This window comes from Apteryx rowi, unplaced genomic scaffold (genome assembly GCF_003343035.1).
Source record: "Apteryx rowi isolate R43461 unplaced genomic scaffold, aptRow1 scaffold_75, whole genome shotgun sequence".
NCBI lineage: Eukaryota > Metazoa > Chordata > Aves > Apterygiformes > Apterygidae > Apteryx > Apteryx rowi.
The window spans coordinates 2,815,044-2,837,987 of record NW_020451038.1 but is presented as its reverse complement, the minus strand read 5'-3'; the positions used below and the strand labels follow the sequence as shown (position 1 = coordinate 2,837,987).

The 22,944-nt window shown below is 41.6% G+C and overlaps 2 protein-coding genes across 2 annotated transcripts in view; one reads left to right on the top strand and one right to left on the bottom strand.

Moving 5' to 3' along the window:
• UROC1 (urocanate hydratase 1) overlaps positions 1 to 22,944 on the bottom strand; it is a 125,703-nt gene that overhangs the window by 79,663 nt on the left and 23,096 nt on the right. The window contains exon 4 of the mRNA XM_026087996.1: positions 5,301 to 5,410. The gene's annotated coding sequence lies outside the window, so the exon portion shown is untranslated. The remainder of the gene's footprint in view (positions 1 to 5,300; positions 5,411 to 22,944) is intronic.
• Positions 1 to 22,944, top strand: part of LOC112976585 (netrin-4-like) — a 53,105-nt gene that overhangs the window by 29,009 nt on the left and 1,152 nt on the right. The window contains exons 4-9 of the mRNA XM_026088005.1: positions 8,619 to 8,745; positions 9,291 to 9,479; positions 15,932 to 16,145; positions 16,947 to 17,083; positions 18,065 to 18,133; positions 19,319 to 19,489. Coding sequence (XP_025943790.1) covers positions 8,619 to 8,745; positions 9,291 to 9,479; positions 15,932 to 16,145; positions 16,947 to 17,083; positions 18,065 to 18,133; positions 19,319 to 19,489 — 907 coding nt within the window. The remainder of the gene's footprint in view (positions 1 to 8,618; positions 8,746 to 9,290; positions 9,480 to 15,931; positions 16,146 to 16,946; positions 17,084 to 18,064; positions 18,134 to 19,318; positions 19,490 to 22,944) is intronic.

The window sequence follows — 22,944 nt, the reverse complement described above, 5'->3', positions numbered from 1 at the left end:
TTTCACTTGAATGAGAGCTACACATGCTGGCAAGTTTGCTCAGTACAGAGGTAGAAACTCAGAAAGAGTTCAGAGGCCCAGTTCTGGAGTGGATTTTCAATCACACACTCCTAGAGCCACTATGAATTAACCACTGGAAGCCCAGCTAAGTCCAGACAGTCACTAGAGTTAGCTGGACTTCTAACAAAGTAAATGACAGAGTTATTTTGCCTGTTAACAGGTCAAGTCCAAACTTCTCTGAACTGTCGACGTACAGTGCCAACCCATACGCCTGACCTATAAATCTACAACTCTTTGTCCATGTATCAAAGACAGAATCTAAAGGTTCTTCGTTTTCTTCCTCCTCTGAAAATTAATCCTGGGTCTTTCTACAGCAACAGTTGGCCCTCAGGCCAGACTGTTTAGTGGCTTCAGGAACACAGCCTTGAACAAGACCAAACTCACTTGCGCCGTTCACTCTCAGGAGAACTGAACTTTGCTATTCACTTATTAAACTGATTCAGGTATTTGCCTGTTAAAATCCTGAGCCTCCCTCCACTTTCCGCTTCCTCCTTTCTTAGGACAGACAGCACGATGTGGTGTCCGGCTGTAACTCAGGGGCTGTGTATCAGCGTGACAGCTGTTATTTGTAAGCAGTTTGCTACAGATTGATAATGGAATTGTGGGCAATGTTGGTAGAAGTGAGAGGACAGCTTAGCCCTAAAATGAATGAAAATCAAGCTAACATTGAGGAAAACAATAAGCAAGCAAAGTGAAATGTGGGCTAAGGCAGAATCAGGCATGTATGTGAAGACCTACAGTGGGGAATTGAGGCAGAGGATGGAGTTGTGTCTTGAAGCTGCCACAGGCCTAGGTTAGTCTGTTATATTTCCTCATGTAAAGCATAAATTTTATACCTCTTCCAGTCTATTTATGCTTTTACTTTATTATTGTTCAGAAAGAGGCTTAGTGATACCAGTCTGAATATTCAGCTAAACACTGTCACTTATTTATTCTTCAACAGTACCTGTTTGGTGAATTTGGAAATAGTGGCAGCTCATTCACTCACTGCTGTGAAGAAGAAAACCCGTATGGTGCAGCTGAGCTTGCCACAAACCTCCCAGCAATATTTATCCCTGCCGGCTTCTCTCAGACTTAATTTACCGAAGTGACTAAGTATGAGCCAGAAATTCAGTTCTCTCAGAAACACCCACATGTGTCCACATTTATTAGATCATTTCCCAGAAATCAACAAATGACATAGGAAAATAATGGCTTTCTTCATTCCTGACCAGAGCAGGAATTTGAACCATCAACCTATTCACAGCAGGCACTGTAATCACAGAATGGTTGAGGCTGGAGGGGACCTCTGTAGATCATCCAGTCCAACCCAGTCTGGGACTTACTCCCAAGATACCCACTCCCTTAGGTCTTTGTGAATTTGAAAAAGCTGAAGTAAATTTTTTATTTGGCCTCTCAAAAGTCATATGAGGTCTTCCCAGAATCTGGTTTTGAAGCCTTTATTATAAATCCCATACATAGATATACCTCTCCATTTGGAGAGAAGACAGAGTCCAGTTTGAGCTGTGAGGCAGATAAAGGCAAAATAAAGTGATTATTTTGTATGCAACCACTCAAAATGACCCAGAAAGAGTTCTTTTACTACAAGCAGGTAAGGGACTAGCCTCTGATGTCATGGCAAACTGCTATATCCAAAATTGCCCTGGCAACATTACAAAGTGAATACAGAACCCAAAGACAAACATTGTCTCTGAATCAGCAACAGTTGCTCTGTTCTGGAAGGCTTCCAAATTTAAGCTCCATTCAGTAGAAAAAAACCCACCAAATAGACTGAGAGCAGCCCAGGAGAAGGAGCTACAACAACATTTACTAAAAGGACAAAAGGTAAAAGAAATGAAATGGGCAGAGAAAGCAAGGGGCTTAAGCTATTATGTGAAGCTGAAAAGAGTTTAAAAAATCAGAAAATTGCAGGACATACAGATGGGAAATGTCCACTTACTCTCTCAGCTGCCAATCAGAATTCAGGTTAAATAATTTTGTGCAAAGGTGAATAATTATCATGTAATTTCTTGGAAGTATGGTGTAAAACCTGCATATAGTTCTAAACTATTTGCTGCAAATCAACCAGAAGTTATTGAACTTCATGTAAAAACTGGTTAAATTCATGACTTGGTGCAGCAGGTTGAGCTAAATGATTGGTACCAATCCTCCTGGCATTAAAATCCATGAAGCTATAACCTCCTGTGTCCTGCTTCAAAGCTGTTCAGGTGGTAGATGCACAAATCAAACTCTTTGGTAGCAATACCAGATTGTTGCACCCTTTACTGTTTTCTCTTCTCTCTGCTGGACCAGCATGACTGTGCTGTGACACAAATCAGGGAATTGATCCAGATTAAAAATACTGGTGCCAAGGAAAAAAAGGAGGGGTGATTTTTTTTAACATGGTTAAGTTTCACAGCCCAGTTTACACATGACTCAGGGCATGATACAGAAGGTGATAGCACAGAAAAAATGGTAAGGAAAGCAGAAATGTCTTAAATCAACTTTGCATCGTGAAACCACAGTTTGAGAATATAGCTGCCATAACAAGGCACAAAAGCAAAGCTTTAAATCCAATATGATGGTGATTGAGAATATAGCATAAAATATGTAGCATATATTTGTGTTCCTTTCCTCAACTAATAATATCCTCAGACTGCTAGTATATCAGCCTGTAAACTTTTAACCTTTGCAAAAGTTAATCAGAAAAATGAAAGTTTAATGGAGACAGAATATTAGTATTTGAAACAACTCTTTTCAACATGCTCATAGCATACATCAGTGACACAAGTAACCCTGGCTGAAAGCATTCTGAAAGCATGACTACAAGAATATAAACTATTACAGATTATGCACACAGAAGATACTTAAGACTGGCTTTATGAAATTAGGATGTTTATATGATGACACAGTCTGCCTGTCTGCCAATGCATCTATTTTTCTGATCCATAGGCCCCCTGTAATAATTTTGGAAGGTATCATCTAGTTTCAGACAAATTTGTCAAAGCAGCTGAGCTCTCAATGCAATCACATTCCAATGAATGGGAATGATCCTTGGAGACAACCAGAGTTCGCATAGCAGTGAGGAGAAGCAGATGAAGGGAGGTGTCATGAAAATAAATTCCTTAATATTTCTGAAGTACCCAAGTACTGCAGCAGTAAGCACTATGGAAAAGCTCATGCAGGCCTATACGCTTTTGTATCTAAGGAACAGCATATATTGAATGATGCAGTGTGTCACATATTGAACAATCAAGACAAAGTGAAATATTAGAGAGATGAAACTGGAATCTCCTTCCATTCAATCTTTTCCCTGCTGTCTCAGGAACTGCTTCATACAAATCCCTATCATAAACTGACCAGGTTCAGCTGAAAACTGGTTAGGTTTCCTAACGGACGACATGAATCTGATGTAAGCCTCTTCTCCTCATGTCCTGCTTTCCAGCTCCCCCCCTATCTGGCATGCTAGCTTCAAGCCCAGAGAGCTGAAATATTTGTTTCCTCAAACACCTCCCAGCAGTCAGATATCCTAAACCTTCTAATGAGATCAACCCAGTGGCAATCAAAAAACCTTTATTGGGGCCCTGAGGGCACTAATATGCATTTAACGGTCCTGACCAGCCTCACCTGGGACCCACACCCACACCCTCTGCCCATAGGTCTGGGGACTCCCTTTAAGCCCTGCTCAGTGAATGGTGAGGTAGGTGTGCCTGCCTGCACTTCTGTCTTTGGCTCTGCCTCCTGGATAGACCTTAGCTGCATGCTGTAGGTAGCTTTCCCTCCTGAGTGGGCCCCTCAGATGTACGTTGTATCTTGTCTGTAGTTCTGTACAAGTCTCCTGATGAACTTTGGAYTGGTGTTGTAGCCTTGTCTCTAGGGCTGCCTCCTGCTGCTCTTGACTGAGCTCCCTGAATGGTCCCTGGCTCTGGTCCAGACCCTTGCAGTGTCTGTGGCTGTTGGTAGACCCTGTTACTGGCTTCCTGCTCAGGTCCTATGGGAAGGTGCCCCATGAGTGAAGATATAGCCTGTGTTAGGACCACCCTTGGCTCCTAGCTCCCCATTCCTTAGGGAGCAGCTGGCTCTTGCTATTCCCTGACAGTGATCTCCTTAATCATCATTATCTACTTGTATTTCTACCCTGCTTTCTAGGGTGTAGAAAAAAGTCAGTGTAGTTCACCTGAATCTGTGTTTCTTTGACTTTCTTCTCTACCTTGGCTTAATCATCTCTGATCTCTTTCAGTGTGATCCAGTGTATCCTGCAGTCTTGCATTTGGCAGAGAGCACGAACTTCTGTTTTGGGGACCCACTTTTGAGGAATGTGTTTGCTTATTTTAGCAGGGAATAATGAGTCAGACAYGCCTGTTCTCCTGGTATTGGTGTTGTGCCTTTCTTTGACTCTCACCTTTTTCCCTTCCCTAAGCAGCTATCTTATTTCCTATTTTATCTTACAACTTCCTATATATCATTCTTGTTCCTTCCTGGACTCCAATCCCTGGCTGCCTCCCCTATCTCTTCCTTTCTAACAGAACAAATTGTTCTTCTCTTGTTACTTACTCCCTCCTCTTCTATCCTTATTTCACCTTCTGCTTCAGTGCAACAGGCCTCTTCCACAGCTCAATTTCTCTGCCACTAAATGATTTTTCTGTCATAGTCACTTATGTCCATGAATCACCTTCCTTATCTGTATTCCACTTGAGGTGTCTGTCTGCGTCTGCTCTCTTCTCCTCCTCACCAACCCTCTCTATACCTCACTGTCACCTCGTGTTGTGCTCTTCTCCTCATCTGTTTTCCCCTTTGAATGATGTGAGATGATTCTCCATGAATTAACAGCTTCCATGAATTAACCCACCCATAGATAACGCACATGATAGATTGGCTTTCTCTTCCATTATCCTCCACCATTGCCCCCTAAAATCCATCTGTACTTTCTCTTCCTTGTCTCTACCTATACAGAGAAAGAGTACTCCTCAGACCTTCTAACACTCCCTATAAAATTCCATGCCAGCTCCATGATTACTTCTGCCTGCTCACTAGCTCTCCTGTTTGCTGGTTGTTTGGCTTTTCAAGCCTTTTGTCCAAGCCAGTCATCCTTCTACATATAGATTTGGTGGTAATTTGTTCAATAACAGGAGTCACTGGCAGGAAACTTCCTCTATACCTCTGCCCTACTCACAACATGCGATCCCTTTATAGTCTTTGCAAATTATAACTTGTAACAAAACAAACCAGTGGGCAATGGCTAAATTAACGCACCTACTTACCTCCAAAGAACAACAACTTGATTCTTCCTTCCTCACTGAACTTTTCTGTTTACTCTCTGAATAATTGTTCATGAGTGTTCACACCATCTGTGCTGTGCAAGCACAAGATCCTATGGAATAATGAATATTTGATCAGTCACTCAAGGCTAAAGTAAGATTGCATGGCTTAATTCTGCCATTCTCCAACTTTAGCAGGCTTTCATTGTACAAGTTCAACATTCCTTTCATGGGTTTTTGTATATAGTAAATGTATAGTTTGAATGTGTTTTAAGAGAGGCCAATTTACAAATTTTGCACTGGAATACGCTGGCACTTTCCTCAAATTAAATGATTGGATCCAAAACTTTTGTTCTTGTCCACTTTGGGATGAACTGTAAAGTACAGATACAGTCTGAAGTCCCAGAACAGTAGATCTTAATGTTCCCAATTTTTACCTCCCCCCCCCCCCCACTCTAGGTCCTTTTCCCTCTGTTCTATGGCTTCTGGAAAGGACTTGCTGCTTTTAGGTCACTCACTGCCTGTGTCCATAGGGGAAAAACTTATAAGTCTGAAAAGCTAAATCCAAAGGGAAAGAAGCTCAACACCCTCAACTTATTAATAATTTCCTTATTTGTCTCTGTAATTTGTCATCCAACTTAGTGCTTTGTACACGGACAACTGACATGTACACAGGTCTGGAGAGGCATCACGTAATGTGCTGCATGCTGTATCCTCCTGAGGTTTACTGGTGCTGAGCTCTGTCAGAGAAATGCATACCCTGAAGTCTGTGTTCAGTCTTCCGTGAGGAGGCAGCCAACCGCTCTGTGCAGCAGCAAATCTGCCAGCTGGCCATAGAGGGGYGATGGCATCAGCTGCAGCCTATCCCCTTTGCTAGCTACATGAAATATCTGGTCTGGGAGGATTAGAAACCAGGAGACCGGAGAGCAAATTGCTGCAGGGAAATGGGTTTTGGGGGCAGGGGAGAACATTCAGGCAATTGCTCTTTTTAACATTTCTCTCTTGATCCCAACTTACCTGCGATGCAAGATGGGGGCAGGGGACAGAACTGCAAAGGGAAAATCTCACTTTCAGGAAAGACTATAGAGAAACACAACTCACATTAGCAGTGAGACTAAAGGATTAGATTCAATTCATACTCCAGTCAAAATGAAATCTCGGCCTCTGCTTTTTGTATAGCATGCAGTGGGCCAGAGTTGTGACAGTGGTTACAGAGCTTAGCATCCTGAGCAGGGCACAGAGGGAGGGGAGCCTTTAGTCCCTGATTTCTTTGGATTGCCTGCTCTAGTACATGTGTCTCAGCATGAAATGCATGCCACTAATTGGCAGCTTCTCCTGTAATGTGTGTAGAGCAAGACCGTCACCTACTGCCCCACCTTTCCCCTTCTCCAACTCCCTGTGTTGGATGTTTCCTCAAAGAATGTCTCACGGAAATCTCCTTTCTCTGTGAGGCACTGCAAACAGATATGAGAATCCCTTTTCTTAACTGGAAAAAAACCTCCTGTATAACACTTCTTGGATGCGGTTAGATATTTCAGAAACTTGTGCATCAAATTAGAGTTTATAGTGGACACAGCTATTATCTTTCTGATGTGCGAAATGATGTGAGAACAGAATCAATTTCAAAAGTACCTTTCCATTTCAAGGCTGGACTAGCTCAGTTTCCAAGGTCAGGTTACTGGTGTGAATGCCAGACTCCAAAACTGACATATATTAGAGCATTTCCATGAGTAAAATTAATTTATTACGGTCTCAGTGAGGGCAGGTAAGTACAAAGGAAGCAAGCTCTTTTTTCAAGTGAATTTTCAGGATCTTCAAGCAAATAGTCACAGGGAAAAATCACACTATTCAGACAGCTTTAGGCGGACTTCATGCAACTCTTCGTTTCCTCCTCAAATATTTTGTGAATTGTTATTTCCTAGTTTAGTTAGGCATATATACTTAGTTCTTGTAGTTTAGCCCCATTTGTCAGCTGTGCCAACTTTTTACTGCTTTTTGTTGAACATCTTCCAATTTCTCATTATTTATCATGTAACAAGATGTTCAGAACTGAACACAGTATTGCATGTACAGTTTCTTGCAAGCAAGAAATAAGTAACTGTTTCCTTTCCACTTTGCATCACAGTGCTCTTAAACAGCCCAAGATTTCACTGGCCCTCTTCTGCCTACCTATTCATTGCATATCCATATGCAAGTCAGTAGGTGCCTATTGTACATAGGTCTCTTCAAACATCTGTGCTTTCTCAGCTCCTTCCTATCACAGAATAGGCATGGGTTCAGATTGCTTTTCTGCAGGTATACCAGTTGGTATTTTTCCAGGTTTAATAGTTATTTTTGACACACTTTTAACTATGCTAGGAGATCTTGGATTACTTGCTTTTTTAGCAAATTATAATTAACTAATCCATGATGATTTAATTACCCTGTATTTACTCCCTCTTCCAGATCACTGTTAATGTCAAATAAGACAGAGTCCAACACCTTCCGTTAGGCTGTCTTCTCCTGTGATTGCAATTGTGTCAGTCAAGAGTGTATTTGTCACTRCCTTTGGAGGTGACTACCTGCTCAGGCTTTTTGTGTGCTCTTGCTCTGAACTCGTCAGTCAAAATAAGCTTTGTTAGCATACACAGTTTAAACAGTCTGGCCTCTATTGATCCAGCTCAGCTGACAGATCTGAGGACATGACAGCCTTTGGTAATGAACAGTTATGGGGAAGAAGCAAAGGCTGGAGCCAGCAACTTCCCCAGGTAGCCCAGATGCAGCCAGAAAAGAACAGACGTTCCCAGCCTGCTAGAGGGTGCTAGGTTCTCTTTTACCTAACACATGAGCCTTGCAAAATTGATTGGGACAGGACTCGATACTTTGAATATGCTATACTATTTCTGTACAGAAGGTCAAAACCTTTTATCTTCCTATGCACTAGATACTGCTGGGTGCCGTACTGTGATACCCCTGCCAGCAATTATCAGAACAGTCTGGATTCTGTAAAGCCTTTCTCGTAGTCGCAAGGGTCCCTTAGAAGGAACCTCCCTGTTGTTTCCAGTTTGCATCCTGATGTAGTAGTGAAATAGCCAACTGGAGAGAGAAAAAGAAGTGTTGCTATGTTCATTTAAATTACAAGACGGGAAGAATCCCCATCAGTAGTGACTGTGAGAGGAGATGTAGCCTACACATTTAAGCTCCAAGCCCTGTGTGTTTCTTAAGAGAGACAGGCAGCTGTGGGAGGAGTTGTGCAGGAGTCCCACCTCCCTGTGAGGCTGGTGGGCACTCCACCCTGTTAATGATTTTAGCTATTTGAATGTATTTTCTTTCCCCTGACAGGTCCACGGGACGTGTGTGTGCAGACACAACACAGCAGGAGACCACTGTGAGAAATGCGCACCACTATATAACGATCAGCCTTGGAAGCCAGGAGATGGAAAAACAGGGGCACCAAATGAATGCAGAAGTAAGTGGGAGGGTGTTTGCTAATCCAGCATTTCAGGGTGAACAATCACCACTCAAGCAGGCAAAGCCCTACAACACAGATTTCAATCAATTTACATTAATGGTGCCATTACAGTAGAGTGGGGGTAAACTGCTGGTTGCTGATTGAAAGTTGTTCTAGCATGCACTTTGTTTTACTACAGCTGATCCATTTGGGCTATTTGGAAGCAGAATTTACGCTTCAGAAATCTGGTCTTCACACAGTTGTATTTCCTCGGGCATTTTAGTATTCTAGGGTTTTGCATAGGGCCTAGGATACCATCAGGTTGGTTTGTCTCGGTATCAGAATACCATACAGTTCACAACCATCCAAGCTTCCTAGTCCCTGATAGAACTCACCCTGTATTGAAATTTCTAGTTTTTACGAAAACAGAGGACTGCAGGTAGAGGAAATACATTACATTCAGATATATTTCCATGATTCATGGTAGGAAAATGATACCATTTAAAAAGTATTGCTGTGCCTATTATATAAATCTGAAATATATTTTCCTGTTTACCCCCCAGAGTGTCGCTGCCACAACCATGCTGATAGCTGCCACTTTGATCTGAGCGTTTGGCTGGCATCAGGAAAGCGCAGTGGTGGAGTCTGTGACAACTGCAAGCATAACACAGAGGGACATCGGTGTCAAAGGTGCAAACCGGGGTATTACCGAGATAGAGGTAAACCCATGTCTTCCGCAGAGGTCTGCAAACGTAAGTGACTACTGTCACATGCAGTAAAGGCAAATGAGTGGTGGAAACTTATGAAAAGAATCAACTATTGTAGAAGTAATTCATGAGTATTATTAAGTATTATTATTGTTTCTTCCTATTTTGTTTCTAGAATACAATTTTCTAGTCAAAGGTGTTTTTCCTGATTTTTCTGTGTTTATTCTTCCCTCTGTGGAATCATGAAATTAAGTGCATTTTTAGTGTTTTTTATTTTTTTTAATTGCTGCAGTTCTCCAAAACCAGTATATTCTGTGGAGATACATTGTTGGGCTTGCATTTAAARTAATGCGGCTCCCATTTCATTTGAGGCATGTCATATTTAGCTGGTTTATCTGCATCTCTCTTGAGGCTATGTGTGCTTACATGTAAGCTATTGTTAAATTCCATTTGATATGGCAACATCTGTGCAGATAAATATATATGATAATGGCTGCAGGAACTGTAGGAAGCTTGAGACTTGTCTGTCCACATGGGAACAGGTAGATCAGAGCTCACTCAGCCTCACCTCTGAACTCTACAGCTGTATTATGGGGTGTTCTGCCCAAATTAATTGCCTCATTAACACTTCAGTGGAATGTGTTAGGAAGTAACTGAGGCATAGAGGCACTAACATGGGAGTACAACCTCTGGATCAAGGCAGTTTGCATCCAGTCAGTCTGGAACACAGCCAGAACAAGTCCAAATTTCCCTTAGCGTAGATATTTCCTGAGTATCCTGACAGGCTTCACACCTCTGATTCCATCTGGCACCTGTTTGGGAGGTTGCTATTTCCAACAACGTATCATTTCATTCCTCCCTCTGGACAGTTTTCCTTACCCTCAACTAGGACAGCAGTTGCCAGCACACGTAACTTTGTCCTGTCATCTATATTCATTCATGCTCATTGTCAGCCTGTGCTCTTGAAGCTTTCCTACCCTTTTGACAGTCTACATCAAGGTTACACTCGGCCAAACGCTCAGGTTACAAACACTCCTCTCCCTGGGACCATATGGGCTGTGATACTGCTTAAAACTTCTGTGCACAGCACATCCTATATTTCTGCTCTTTTGTATTCTCTTTCCATTGGATCTTGGTTGCCAGCACAGACTGCCTCCACACAACCCTTTCTCTCTGATTCCATAACCTTTCATCAAAGAGCACTGCTCAGCAGACAGGGTTGYGGGTCAGCTTAGCTAACATGCCCTGTACTCCATAGTGTTTCATGGCCCACTTTCCAGGCCTGTGACTACTCTGAGCAGATCTGCTGCAAGGAAATGTTTGTAATGAGAATAAACTGCTGAACCAGAGGATTCGTTTTCAGTTTCATAGCGCCTAAAAGAATCTTTGCACGAATTCTTGTATTTGACAGCAGGGTGATGGTGTAGTAACAAAAATCATGTGTAATATTAGATACACACTAAAGTCAAGGAGCACTGGAGAGCAGTGGAAAAGAAAAAATTGTTTGAAAATACAGCCTATTTATGTGGAAACCCTAGAACAGTCTGCTGGGTGAAATCAGACCTTGATTCTACCTCTGCCCCTTTTGTATGGTCTGGTTACCAGCTTCTCAGTGCATCTTGCCAATACTCTGCATAGCAAAAGAAAAACAGTTCAAAGGGGATACAGAGGGATAAGCAGAAACTTACCTTGTTCCAAGAGCTTTATTCCTATCATGCCAGTGTCAGACACAGTAATGTTCTTTTCACCTGGGAACGCACTGCTGCCAGCAAAAGGCTCCCAAATGCAATTGTTCCTATTCTGACTTGCACACTCGGGCCTGGATTTCTGCACCTCAGTTTAGCCACCCGAAAGTTAAGTGTCTTTTCTAGACTCCCTGTATAGTCAGTGGAGAAAGAGTGGGACCTCTAGGGAATGATTCATCACAGCCTAACATAGATGCCTGAGAAATGAGCTGACTTGCCCTCTTGAGGTATCTATTTCTCTTCCCTGAGTTAAGAGATATTTTGGATYAGTGGCCTACACTAGAGAGCTTACGCTGGTTGAGACGAATACAGACCTAACAGGTTGGTTTCAGCATTATTGCCAATAGGTTGGCATGACCCTATCTGTGCATGACTCACGTCTGTGGAAACATCCACAGGCATGTAGAGTCACACATGAATGTTTGGTGTCTTAAGAGATAAGAAAAGGGCATGCAACTGTGGAGAGCCTCAGCTTTCACGGCAGACTGGTGTGTACATCATGCTTGTGTGGAACAAGGAGGGACATTCCAGATATCAGTGTTAAGAGAAACATAACTACAACGGGGAGGTTAGTCTATGCCCTTTCTTATTGAAGGTGAGGAAGAGAATCCTACGATGACATTTGACGAAGCACCTTAATAGGGTAGTGTTCTCTATGCTAAAAGAACTGATCCCCACATTTCCCCCATATGATAGGTATGCAGCGTATGTGTGTGTTATGCTGTACTTGTGCAGAGAACTTCCAGGGAGTGTTACGCTACCTTGGTCAGTATTACCACTGACAGCAAAAAAAGCACCAGTGCAGACAGGCAGAATTATTTTGATTAAAATGGGCTCAATTTAATGGAGGGGGGAGTTAATCTCCAGGACCACCAGAATTAGCACCTCAAGCCTAGAGCTGATACTAGACTGAAAGGCTCCATGCATAATTAAGATAGAGGCCCTCTTCTATCTGTATGTTGGGAAACTTGCACCACTATTAAATTTAATCTGGTAGTCTAAGTAAATTGCCCAGGTTGTGTAACTCTAAAAGTAACTCTGCTTATTCACTAAAAACCATTTACTAATTTTAAGAACTGAGAATATATATGAAATATGACAATCAGACCAACCAGGTGTACTTTTCTCATACCTCAGCCTGCTGATCACAAATTGAAGGGCTGCCAATTCTGCATCAACGTGTTTGTGAGACTCTAAATGTACCAATTCCAAGGCATCATCTCACTTTGTCTGAGGAAAATCATGTAAACAGTACCAGACTAACAACACTAAATAAAAACCCACCCACTGGCAAGTGCTAAAAAGAACAGTAATAAACTGGAAACAGCAGACTGAAGGGATGTTTTTGGTGAGAGCAACCTGGTCCTCAGCTTCTCATTTTGAAGTTGGAGAGGAAAAAAAAAAAGCTCCATGGGAGATCAAAACTTGACCCATGTGTACAGTAGATACTGAGCTGGGAAAGGAAATCTGATGAAAAAGCTGAATGAAATGCTGTGCTAATCCCTTTGAGAAAGCACGCTTGAAGAGTGCTCTGCCATCCAGAGCAAAGTCTAGGTTCAGCTGTGACAGCCCCCTCGGGCTCCCAGGAAGTTAACAGGACACTGCTCAGGCCCAGAAGGAATCTTTAAGCATTAGCCGTAATAATGAGCAGTATTGTCTCGTAATCACTGCTGGGAAAAAAAGTTGTATAACAATTGGATGTCCTGGCACTATCCAAACCACCCTTTGCTGACCCCCAATGTGAGACTGCAAAGACATTCCCTTGAGAAAAAATCTGTTGAAATGTGACATGTAAGTATGAATCTGCTATTCTTTTTCATCTGCAGAGATAGCCTGCCTCTGAGCCCTTTGGTTCTCCTGTTCCTAGCAGCTGGGGATGAATGAGAGCCAGATCATGTGCAGAGTCTTGTTTTGACACTGCTTAGATTAAAAAAAAAAAAGGCATGAAAAGAGCCCCAGAGCAAGGCATGCACCTGCTTGTGTGTGTTGGGGGTGACAACACAGGATTAAATAGTTTGGATATAGAGTTGTATGGGAGCTTTGACTCGGAAGCCTAATCATTTCCTAACCAATGGTTAGAAAAGCTGGTGTATCCTTAGCTCTTTCCTGCGGCTTATTTGGAGGCTTAAAGGATCCTTCTGAACTGGCACCATCTTTTGTACTCACCCTTTGCTTAGCTTAAAAAAATGCAGGCATGTAGAACCATTAAAAAGGATCTCTAGCAAAACAAGCTTTTTTACTCTTAAGCACAAGAGTTGAAAATTAAAATGTGTCCAGATGCATGTACACACACTCTGAAAAGCTCCACTTCTCTCCTTTTACTTCTGAGTAGAGGGAGTGAACTTTTAATTGTAATATCACAAAGGCTTGATCACCTCTTGGTTCAGAGACTGTCTTAGTCAGCTCTGACCACACACACAGCTATCTTATTTCCTTCATTTCAGAGACATCATTGGCTGGGTCAACCCCTGCACCTGACATGCTTTAAAAATTGCCCTGATTTGGTCGTATGTTCCAAAGATGCATATATATATTTCAGATTTAAAAGAGTTTGATTTTTCATTTTGCCTGCTTTTCATCAAATAGCCAGTCTTCTCATAGCTATATCTTACACAGTATTATTAGACAGAAGTTTGAGGGAAGATACCTCAAAGTCCATTCAATTACTTGGAATACTTGCTATTTTCCTATAATTTGGGACCATATTGTTGCAACCAATATTATATTTTACAGCTGTGTCTAATTACATGGGGAAGACAGCTGTGCTGAGGGCAGACAGATTTACTGAGGACTTGAGTGGAGACTGCTATATGAATAATTCATTTTTTTTATTCCTAGTCTCCCTTTTTCACAGTAGTTTCTGACAAAATACTTAGGATAGGAGTTGGCAGCCAAGAGGACACTTTGTGATACTTCCACGACTGATAGCCACTTCTAATGCACAATGATGAAATTTTTCATTATGCTGCTTTCAAGGGGGGAACCTAAATAAACCGGCCATCTCTGAGCCAGAACTGTCTGCACACCGTCCCTAACATAACTGATGATGCCTTTGACAAACCAGGCCATTGTCATGTTGGCTGGTGTTTTGTTAGACAGGGAGGCGGATGGGGAGAAAACTAGGGTTTGCCAAGAGGAAAGAAGCAAAAATCAGCAGGGCAAGATGCCGTGTTGTCAAACATTCGGAAATGGAGAAGGGTGCGTTTTGGGAAACTTGTTTTTCTGTTCCCTTAATTGTGAGGTTTATCAGCAAATTTCTGATATTGTTAAACAGGTAAAACGCAGTCATCAACAGCTGCCCCTTCAGCATGTGACATCTGAGTTCTTATTTTGGAAGTTACCATAGACACACAACTGGGATTTTGGCCTTAACACTCTGGAAGCCAGACAACATACACACCTGAGCTGAAATGCTAAATAAGCACAGACTAAGGCATTTGCAAGTCACTTGTTTAACTCATCTGAAAGGGTTGTATATTTATTGATTCAGCTTTGCTTTCTGATGCATTGGAAGCTGTTCCAGTTTCTAATTGGGGAATATGCCTCATAATTCCTTTAGTAACATGAACCTTCCTGAAATGCCATTTGTTTTACCTCCTCATCAGGTTCTGTCAATTCTGCAAATCACTCTCCTGTAATCCTTTCCCTTAGGATAGGGTGGGAGAAGGCCCACCTTCCTGAATCGGGGTCTAGCCTCAGTTGGTGATAGATAGGCTAATGTAGCCATCTGTTGCTATCTGACCCTAACTGATGGAAAACTGGAAATAAGATGGGAATAAAGACAGATCCAGAAGCTGCAGAACTAGGAGAAACTTCAGGTGAAATCTGCACAGGTACATCCTAATTACAGAGATATTAGAGGGAAATCAGAAACCTGGGTTCAAGCCAACCCGGATGTTGGCAACTTCTGACTTCTTCCCTGTCTGTAGTAAAGGAAGCACGTGTTTCCTCTCCTCCTCCTGAAATCCATGACAGCCATTTCTTCAATGGCAGACAGAATTAAGTATTTCTCTTTTGGGGTAATGTAGTCAGCCCTTCGAAAAACTGGGCAAATTCAAGTTGAGCAGCAGCAAATCAGAAGTCGCCTTAGAAAATGTCAGCACTAATGTGCGCTCCATCATTACACCACCTCTCCAGAAGTGACAGCAAAATCCCTGGGTTTGCTCCCAAAGTCAAGACTGCTTTGTGGCAAACACAGGCAAGCCTGCTGCCATCTGCCAACCAGCTCATTGTGTTGAGTACATTGCCCATGACAGCACGCTTATTTTCTGTCCTTAGGCTATTGTGCTAGTGTCCCTTGGAAAGAACTGACTGAGATCTGTCTACAGCAGAGTGTAATAATATTATTAAAAATATTGGCATGAAGAACACAGGGCATGGTGGAAAAAAATAACTACGTAGTAGCAGATCATAAGAGAAATACCCATTAAACAAAACTGTTCACCCTTTGTTTCTTTATAATATTTCCAAAAGATATTTTCTTTTCTTGAGGACCAAATGTGAGGATGCAAAGGAAAGTGGCTTTCACATATAAACAGGTCCCAGCTGGATTTGTTTTGCTGTGCTAAATGAGTTAGAAACAAACAAAAAGAATATTGCAAAAGTAGCTGACAATATAATGGTTACCAGTTCTGCTGTAAAACTACTGCGCATAAAGAAGAGGTCAGGAGTTTATCAGCCTTGCAAAAATGTGACCTAACAAGATGACCCCTGGGCACATAATCTTAGTCACCTCTTACCATATCTCCATAGCTTGCTCCTGCCAGCCAATGGGTTCAGCCAATGCCACTTTCAGCAGAAGCTGGCGATGCCACCCCAAGACGGGATTCTGCTACTGCAAGCCTGGCGTGGCAGGCCCCAATTGCGACAGATGTCTCATGGGCTACTGGGGCTTTGGAGAAAATGGCTGTCGTCCTTGTGACTGTGCCAGAGACTGCGACCAGCACACTGGAAACTGTTTCAATGGGTAAAGAAGCCCTCATTTGGGTTAATTTTGAGATGGGATTCTGTAAAATGAAACAAAGATTAACTGAGATGACAGCAATAACAGTAATTGTAGGATGCTGGTGGGAACCAGGGGACCCACAATCATTTGAAAAGGTGGCTGTAAGGTGGCCTACTTGTGATCAGAACTGATCAGTGAATAGCGGTAAGTCACATAAAATGTCTCTTAGTTGCCATTTGGTGGCTGGCACATTTATAAATCCATTGTATTGTCCAAGGCAATATTGAAATGATGAGTTTTTGCAGTAAGAATAGGCAACTCCACAACTCCCCAGGAATCTGTACAACATCTTTAAATACATCTCTTTGCCTTGGAAATAGATGGAAGAGTCTGAAAAGCTTGCCTCTCATCTGTGTCTGAGATGAAATGAGTTGCAAGGTCTCCCTCGTGTTTCTAGATGGCAGGCATCTGCACCCCAAACATGCATTAATCTCAGTATAGAAATCCTGAGATTTGCTGAGTGGCTACTAGTTTTGCTGGCCCTGCAGATGTCCTTAGTTCCTACTGACATCAGCAGGCGATCACTAACTTTGAATTACTTGATTCAGTAAATAATAAAAACAAAAATTTTTACACAGTAATTACACAGTAATTTAACAAAATGTGAAGTGTGCATGATATCTCTGTATGGTATGAAGTTTTCCCAACCCAAAGAGAAAAAGCTCACTTGTTTGGATACTGAATGCTACACCTGCATGCCACAAACACCTCCTTCCTACTGCTCTCATGTCCTGAGTCTTCTCTTTTTTGTCTACCCTATAGCTATGACAACGAGCCATTCTTTAATATCCCCATTGGAGGACGAATCCCCGACCTTGTGCACACGCCAACTAATGAGAGTGAAGATGAGTGGAAATGGAATGACCATGAGCAGGGATTTTCTGCACTGAGACACCCAGGTACACCTCAGAGCCTGGAAATATTTGGTAACTTCACTCAGTGCCAGCTCTTTCTTTTTTCCACCCTGACTTAAATTTCTCCACTCCTCTCTAGCTCCAGTCTATCCCTCAACTGCTGGCAACATCTGCTAATCTGAACCATATTGGTTATCGTTACACCTACATTGTTATTTTCCAAATCAGGCTGTACTATGCAACTTTTTCTGGAAATCAATGAACCATAAATAAGATTGGTGTGAACAATTTTTCATATTCCAAAAATGTACAGTCATAATACTTGTGGATTTACACAGCTCTTTCCTAAGCATTCAGTTGCTGTTCAGAACTTCAAATGCTATTTGTAGAAAGATCATATCAGCCATCACTGAAATACAGCCACCTCTGGGGTAGAACACAAGTGATTTTAAGAATAAGGTATTCGTAATGGCACAACAGCTCAGGAATGGAAGTAAAGAGGTATACTGTATCCAGCTAAAGTCATAAAGAAATTAGGCTTATAGAATGAGGTGGAGCCTTTAATATTTAAAATATTCTCAGTTTTGCATGCCATAGGAAGGATGGGGTAATTGTGCCACCTATTGCATACTTTGACTTTCTTAGAGAGATATTACCGTAATACTGGCAAGGAGCAGCACTTCTTAGCTTATGAAATGGAACAAGGGTATTACTTATATGATTGACACCTGGATCTGATTCTGACAAATCTCTTTATTAGCATCAGCCTATTAACCATATAATAGACCCCAGGAGTTCTGCATTTTACTAGATAATACCAATCAGATTTCAGAACCATTATTGTATCATCTAACAAGAAACAGATTTTTAAATAACTGAGATCACTCTCAAACCTACATTTTCTGTCTATCTAGATTATGGGAGTTACATAAATACAACTTTATAACTGAATATAATTTGCTTTCCTTTCCTCTTTCATGTCCTGGCTGGTCTCCAACCCTTTGTGTTCTGCGGTTCCCCTGCTAGAAAAGTGTGTGTGCAAAGAGAGGGTGCTTGGAAGTGTCACTGATTTCTGCCAAATGAAATATGCCTATGGTAAGTGGGTGATATACCCTCCAGGTATGATAATTTCACAGTGTTCTCTAATGTGAGATACTAGCTGATAGCTGTGAAAAAGGCCAGGACTGGCTAAGTCATGAAATAAGAGGTAGAATTTCTTCTGGCTTTTTTGTCTAGTGATGTGTCCTACTTGTGATCAGAACTGATCAGTGAATAGCCTTTTTCATGCCAGACTCCTTGGTGTCCCTTTTCCATCTAGTTAACCTCTCTCATCACAGCAGGAACGCTAGAATTGTAACCCAGTAGAATGGTTGGCCTCCAGGTTGAGAATAAATGATAAAAGCCTTGCATCCAGACAGCCACTGTTTTTGTAGTCATTATGCAAGTACAAATGGCCATGCTTGTTTACCAAGAATGCATTTAATATTGTGTAGCATAAACAACTGGTTCATGCCATCACACGAAGCAAGAAAGGAAAACTACAGGCTCCAAAGGTTTGATGTTGTTTTGTGTCATGACACAAAACAACCTGCTTGTAGGGCCAAACCGTGGATGAGACTATTCTGCCAAAAAATTATGGAATCCTATTAAATTGAAAGAACAGAAATTTATCATGGCAACCACATGTTAGGCCACAAGCTTCTTCTGGTTTGTAGTGCAATCATGGAATTTTAGCCATGTGACATGCCTGCAGTCTGATAGGAAGCTTCCTGACTTCCTTCCTTCCTGACAGTACCTTCCCGCAGGACAGAAGTTCTGAAAGACTAGTGTTAAAGATATACAAATTCAACAGAAGTTTTCAAACCGCCAAATATAAGGCCTAGAATCAGTGCACCAAAAATCTGTTAGCTGCTGATCTGCTTTTTACAATCTTCCTATGCATACACAAGTGCTTTCCTATGATTTCCAAGTGTTTCACCACAACCCATTAAAAAAGTTGATTGATAAATAGCATAGTGAAAGGATCAGTTAACTACTTCAATAGAAAAATCCAGTTTTTCTTCCCAAATTTACTTAAAAGGAACCATGATTGAAGTGAACAAGCATTGCAACTCTCTTCCTGTACAACTGCAGTAATTTTTCATGTCTTCTCTCAAGGTTCTAAATTCCCAAGGTTCTCAAATTCTACCTTTTAGGTTTTTTTGTTTTTTTTTTCTTTATGCTGCTATCTCACTTAAAAATTCATTGTTGGTCTCTATCTTTATATGTGTTTTCTGGCAGTGATAAAAGCAAGAATCCTATCAGCTCATGACAAAGGGACCCATGCAGAAGTTGTCGTGAAAGTGAAGAAGGTCCTGAAATCAGGCAAAGTAAAAATTGCTCGGAGCAACAGAAGCATTTACCCAGAATCCTGGACCAACAGAGGATGTACATGTCCCATTCTCAATCCCGGTAAGGAGTAAGGACAAAATGCTTATAGCACTAATTCTCTGAGGTTAGGCTCAGGCTGCAGTGCTGCTCATCAGACTCATCCTCTATGTTGTTTGCACCACTGCAAATCAGTAACTCTGGAAAGAGTGAGGTCACACAGTGAAACCTGTGTGAGAATGACACAAGATCAAAGACAACCGTGCAATAATCCATTGCAGTAACGCAGGTCCAGGTAACATAAAGCAGAGTAAAACTGTGTCTTTCAGGGGACTATTAAGAAAAAGGACAGAACTAAGGGATTCCAGGTTTAAACACTCAAAGCTGAACTATGCTGCTAGAAGACAACAGATTGAGAGAACCTTTCTATCGCTGCTATACAGTAGCTAGACTTAAACTACCTTCCCCAGCTGCTGCATGAACAGTGCAGCCATTCCTGCCAACAGCTTGCTGGCAGGGTATTATCCTTCCCCTGTAAACAGCGATGACAACTCTTTAGGAACATTGGCTATGGCTACTGAACACTTCCCATCAAACTTTAAGGAACATAATCCCTCCTGAGTCATCCCCACTGCAGAGGAATTCAATATACAGCTATAGTAAAGAATACTTTCTTATTCGAGAACAGAGTTTTGCCAAATAACTCAAACCTCTCTGGAAATGTTTCACTTTCAGTGACTTGATTTGATCTTCCAGAAAATTTATGACTAGAAGAATTTTTGTGAGAAAAAAATCCCTCAATTTTTATGTCCAGAGAGTTTTCTTTCTTCCTCACTCTACTCACACATTGTTTTACATCTTTTTGGAAAAAGCTAGGAATCTTTAYGAAAATTTGGGAATAATACCTCTATGCCTTTGTAATGGTATCAAATAATGAAAAGTGAGCCTTCCTCTTTTCTTCTACTGTAAATTCTCAGTGCGTTCAGTGGTTTATTCCTTCAAAGCCTAAAGCTGACAACCTGCAGCATGTGAGAAACCAACTGTGGAAGGAGAGCATAAAATCAAGTGGATTTAATGTCAAGCCAAATGAGACAGTGACATCTTTAATAATTATAAAAATCATCTTTTAAGTCAATAATCCCCCCTTCTTATAACCAGTTTAGGATTAGTCTCTATTTTTGCTCCCTAACTACATTCTGTCAAAATGATCCATGTTCTTCCACTTTTACTTATGGGAMTCTACCTCTGGCATTGGAGTGGAGAAGTGGGTTTGCTGAAAGCAGCAATCTTCTCCCCTGGCTCTGCTGCAGGCAAAATAGTACCTCTGACTATAGACTGGGAAGTTCCACACTGGTGCTAAGTAATGTTATCAGGAGCTGAGCATCCCCTGCCTCAGCCTTTCCTGCTGCTGCCTTTCCTGCCATGCAACTTGGTGGACTGCACAGAGAAATACTTTTACTGTAACAGTTGAAACCTCTTGGTAAGTCTCTGAATCCTGAAAATTTGAGCCTGGACTCCACTCTTTCAAGTAGGCAATAATGGTCTAATTCTAATGGTCTGTGATTACTCAAAACTTTCCTTCGTGTCCCCAGAAGTTCCAAGTCTTTGGGAGCATGTCTTGGGATCAGACCCCAGTGAGACATATTCCTGGGGATCATGTTTTATTATTAGGCCTTGCACCAGGGAAAACAGCGACTTGTTATCATTATAAAAGTAATACTTGACAGAAAAGTTCCCCTATGTTTTTTTCCTCTGAACAGATTAAAACCATATCCATTCTGAGTGAAAGGAATTCCCTCTACTTCACTTAAACGTAAGGTTTAACTTAACCTCTAAGACAAGTTCTCATCTGAAATCAGTCACACACAAAAGAGGCAGCTGTTCTACGAAAGGCTGGGTCAAATCAAACTTCATATGAATTCTTCCTGTTATGACAAAATGAACTGTACTGTCTCAGAAATGGATTTTGTCTTCGATTATCTATACCAAGTGAAAGACTGTATTTGAATTTGCGTGGAAGTAGAACATAGTCCTTGAGGACTATAGGGTTTTAGGGGTGTTTCTCAAATTTGCACACAAAGTTTTCTGCTTAAAGTAGCCCAAATGAACAAGGTGCTTTCTTTCACTGAAACTGCAGTGGCACAGTTGTGCATAATTAAGTATTTTCCATTGCTCCCTGTGAAACTGTGGGAGCCCTGAATCAGACATGAGTAAAACATATGCTTAAATAGAGTGAGAGCACATCTGACCCCACACAGACATTTCAAGAGGGAAAATGTCACAGGAGATTTTTCTCCTTTGTACTCACTCTATAGCTGTACTTTCTACCTCTTTAGCAGCATAGGTCTGAAGATATATGACTGAGAAATTCCAGTGCTACAGATGCAGGCGTTATGCCATTGCCTCTTCTTAATAGAAAATTAAAGATAATGGACAGTTTAATCAAAAAGCCTTCTAATAGAGCTATGACTGAATTTGCTGTATAGTTGCTAAAAAACAAACAAAAAAAACCTCCCTGCTTTTCACATTATTATCAGCCAGAATAAACTACCAAGCTGCCTTCCATGCTCCTCAAATGAAGTAGCATTTAAAGAAAAATGTCTGGTTTGCTTCTGCTGGAGAAAACAGGCAAAGAAGAGAGGCTGGGCCGGTGATTCTGGATCCACCAGCCTTGGCCCTCATAAAGCAGGGGCTCAGCATCCGCTGTTGTGACTGACAGCTGTGCCACTAAGCATCTGTATGAACGTATAAACCCTTGGGATCTCATTTCAGTATCACCCATCCTTGTGGAGGGAAAGCACCCTGGGGCGACTCAGCCTTGTGATTTCAACGTATTTTAAGTCTAAGAATTAAGGTCCGTCTGAGTAACAGTTCACTAAATGTTTGTGAGACGCTAATTAAATGATCATGTATTAGGGTGCCCCATCACTGAAGGCTATTCCTCTGATCCTGCAGGGATGGTTGATGGTTCCATTTCCTGGAGATGTCTGAACTGCTGTAAAACATCCTAATTGTCAGAGGACAGGGTGGATTGCTGTACCAGAAGAATACACAGCTGTCATAGTGAACAGCCGTGTCAGCTGAGCTGCGGGGGGCACACGCAGTAATCTGGCCCTTTAGACTGCTCACCAGCCAACTGCTACGTAGCCTCTGCTCAGGCACTTTAATAATTGTGTTTATTTTGTTCCTCCCCAGCACACGCTGACCGACAGCGTGGTCCTTCTGTTGCTGCAAGCTTCAGCACTGAGAGGGCAAGATCTGTAACACATTTTCCCCCTTGTCTCTACTCCAAAAGTTTCGTTCCACAGATTGAACCCAAAGAATTGCTCTTTGGAAGTTAACTGGGTGGATATAAAAAGGCTGCCTGCCTTTCATCAGGATGGATGTGCAAACTTCAGTTAAGATCAAATGAACAGGAATGCACACAAGAGAAATCTATGTGCAACAGTAAAAACAAACCAAACAACAAAATTTTACAATAATGAGCAAAATTAGATAGAAAGCAGTAAAAGAGCAAACATATCCAAAAACAGAGATAT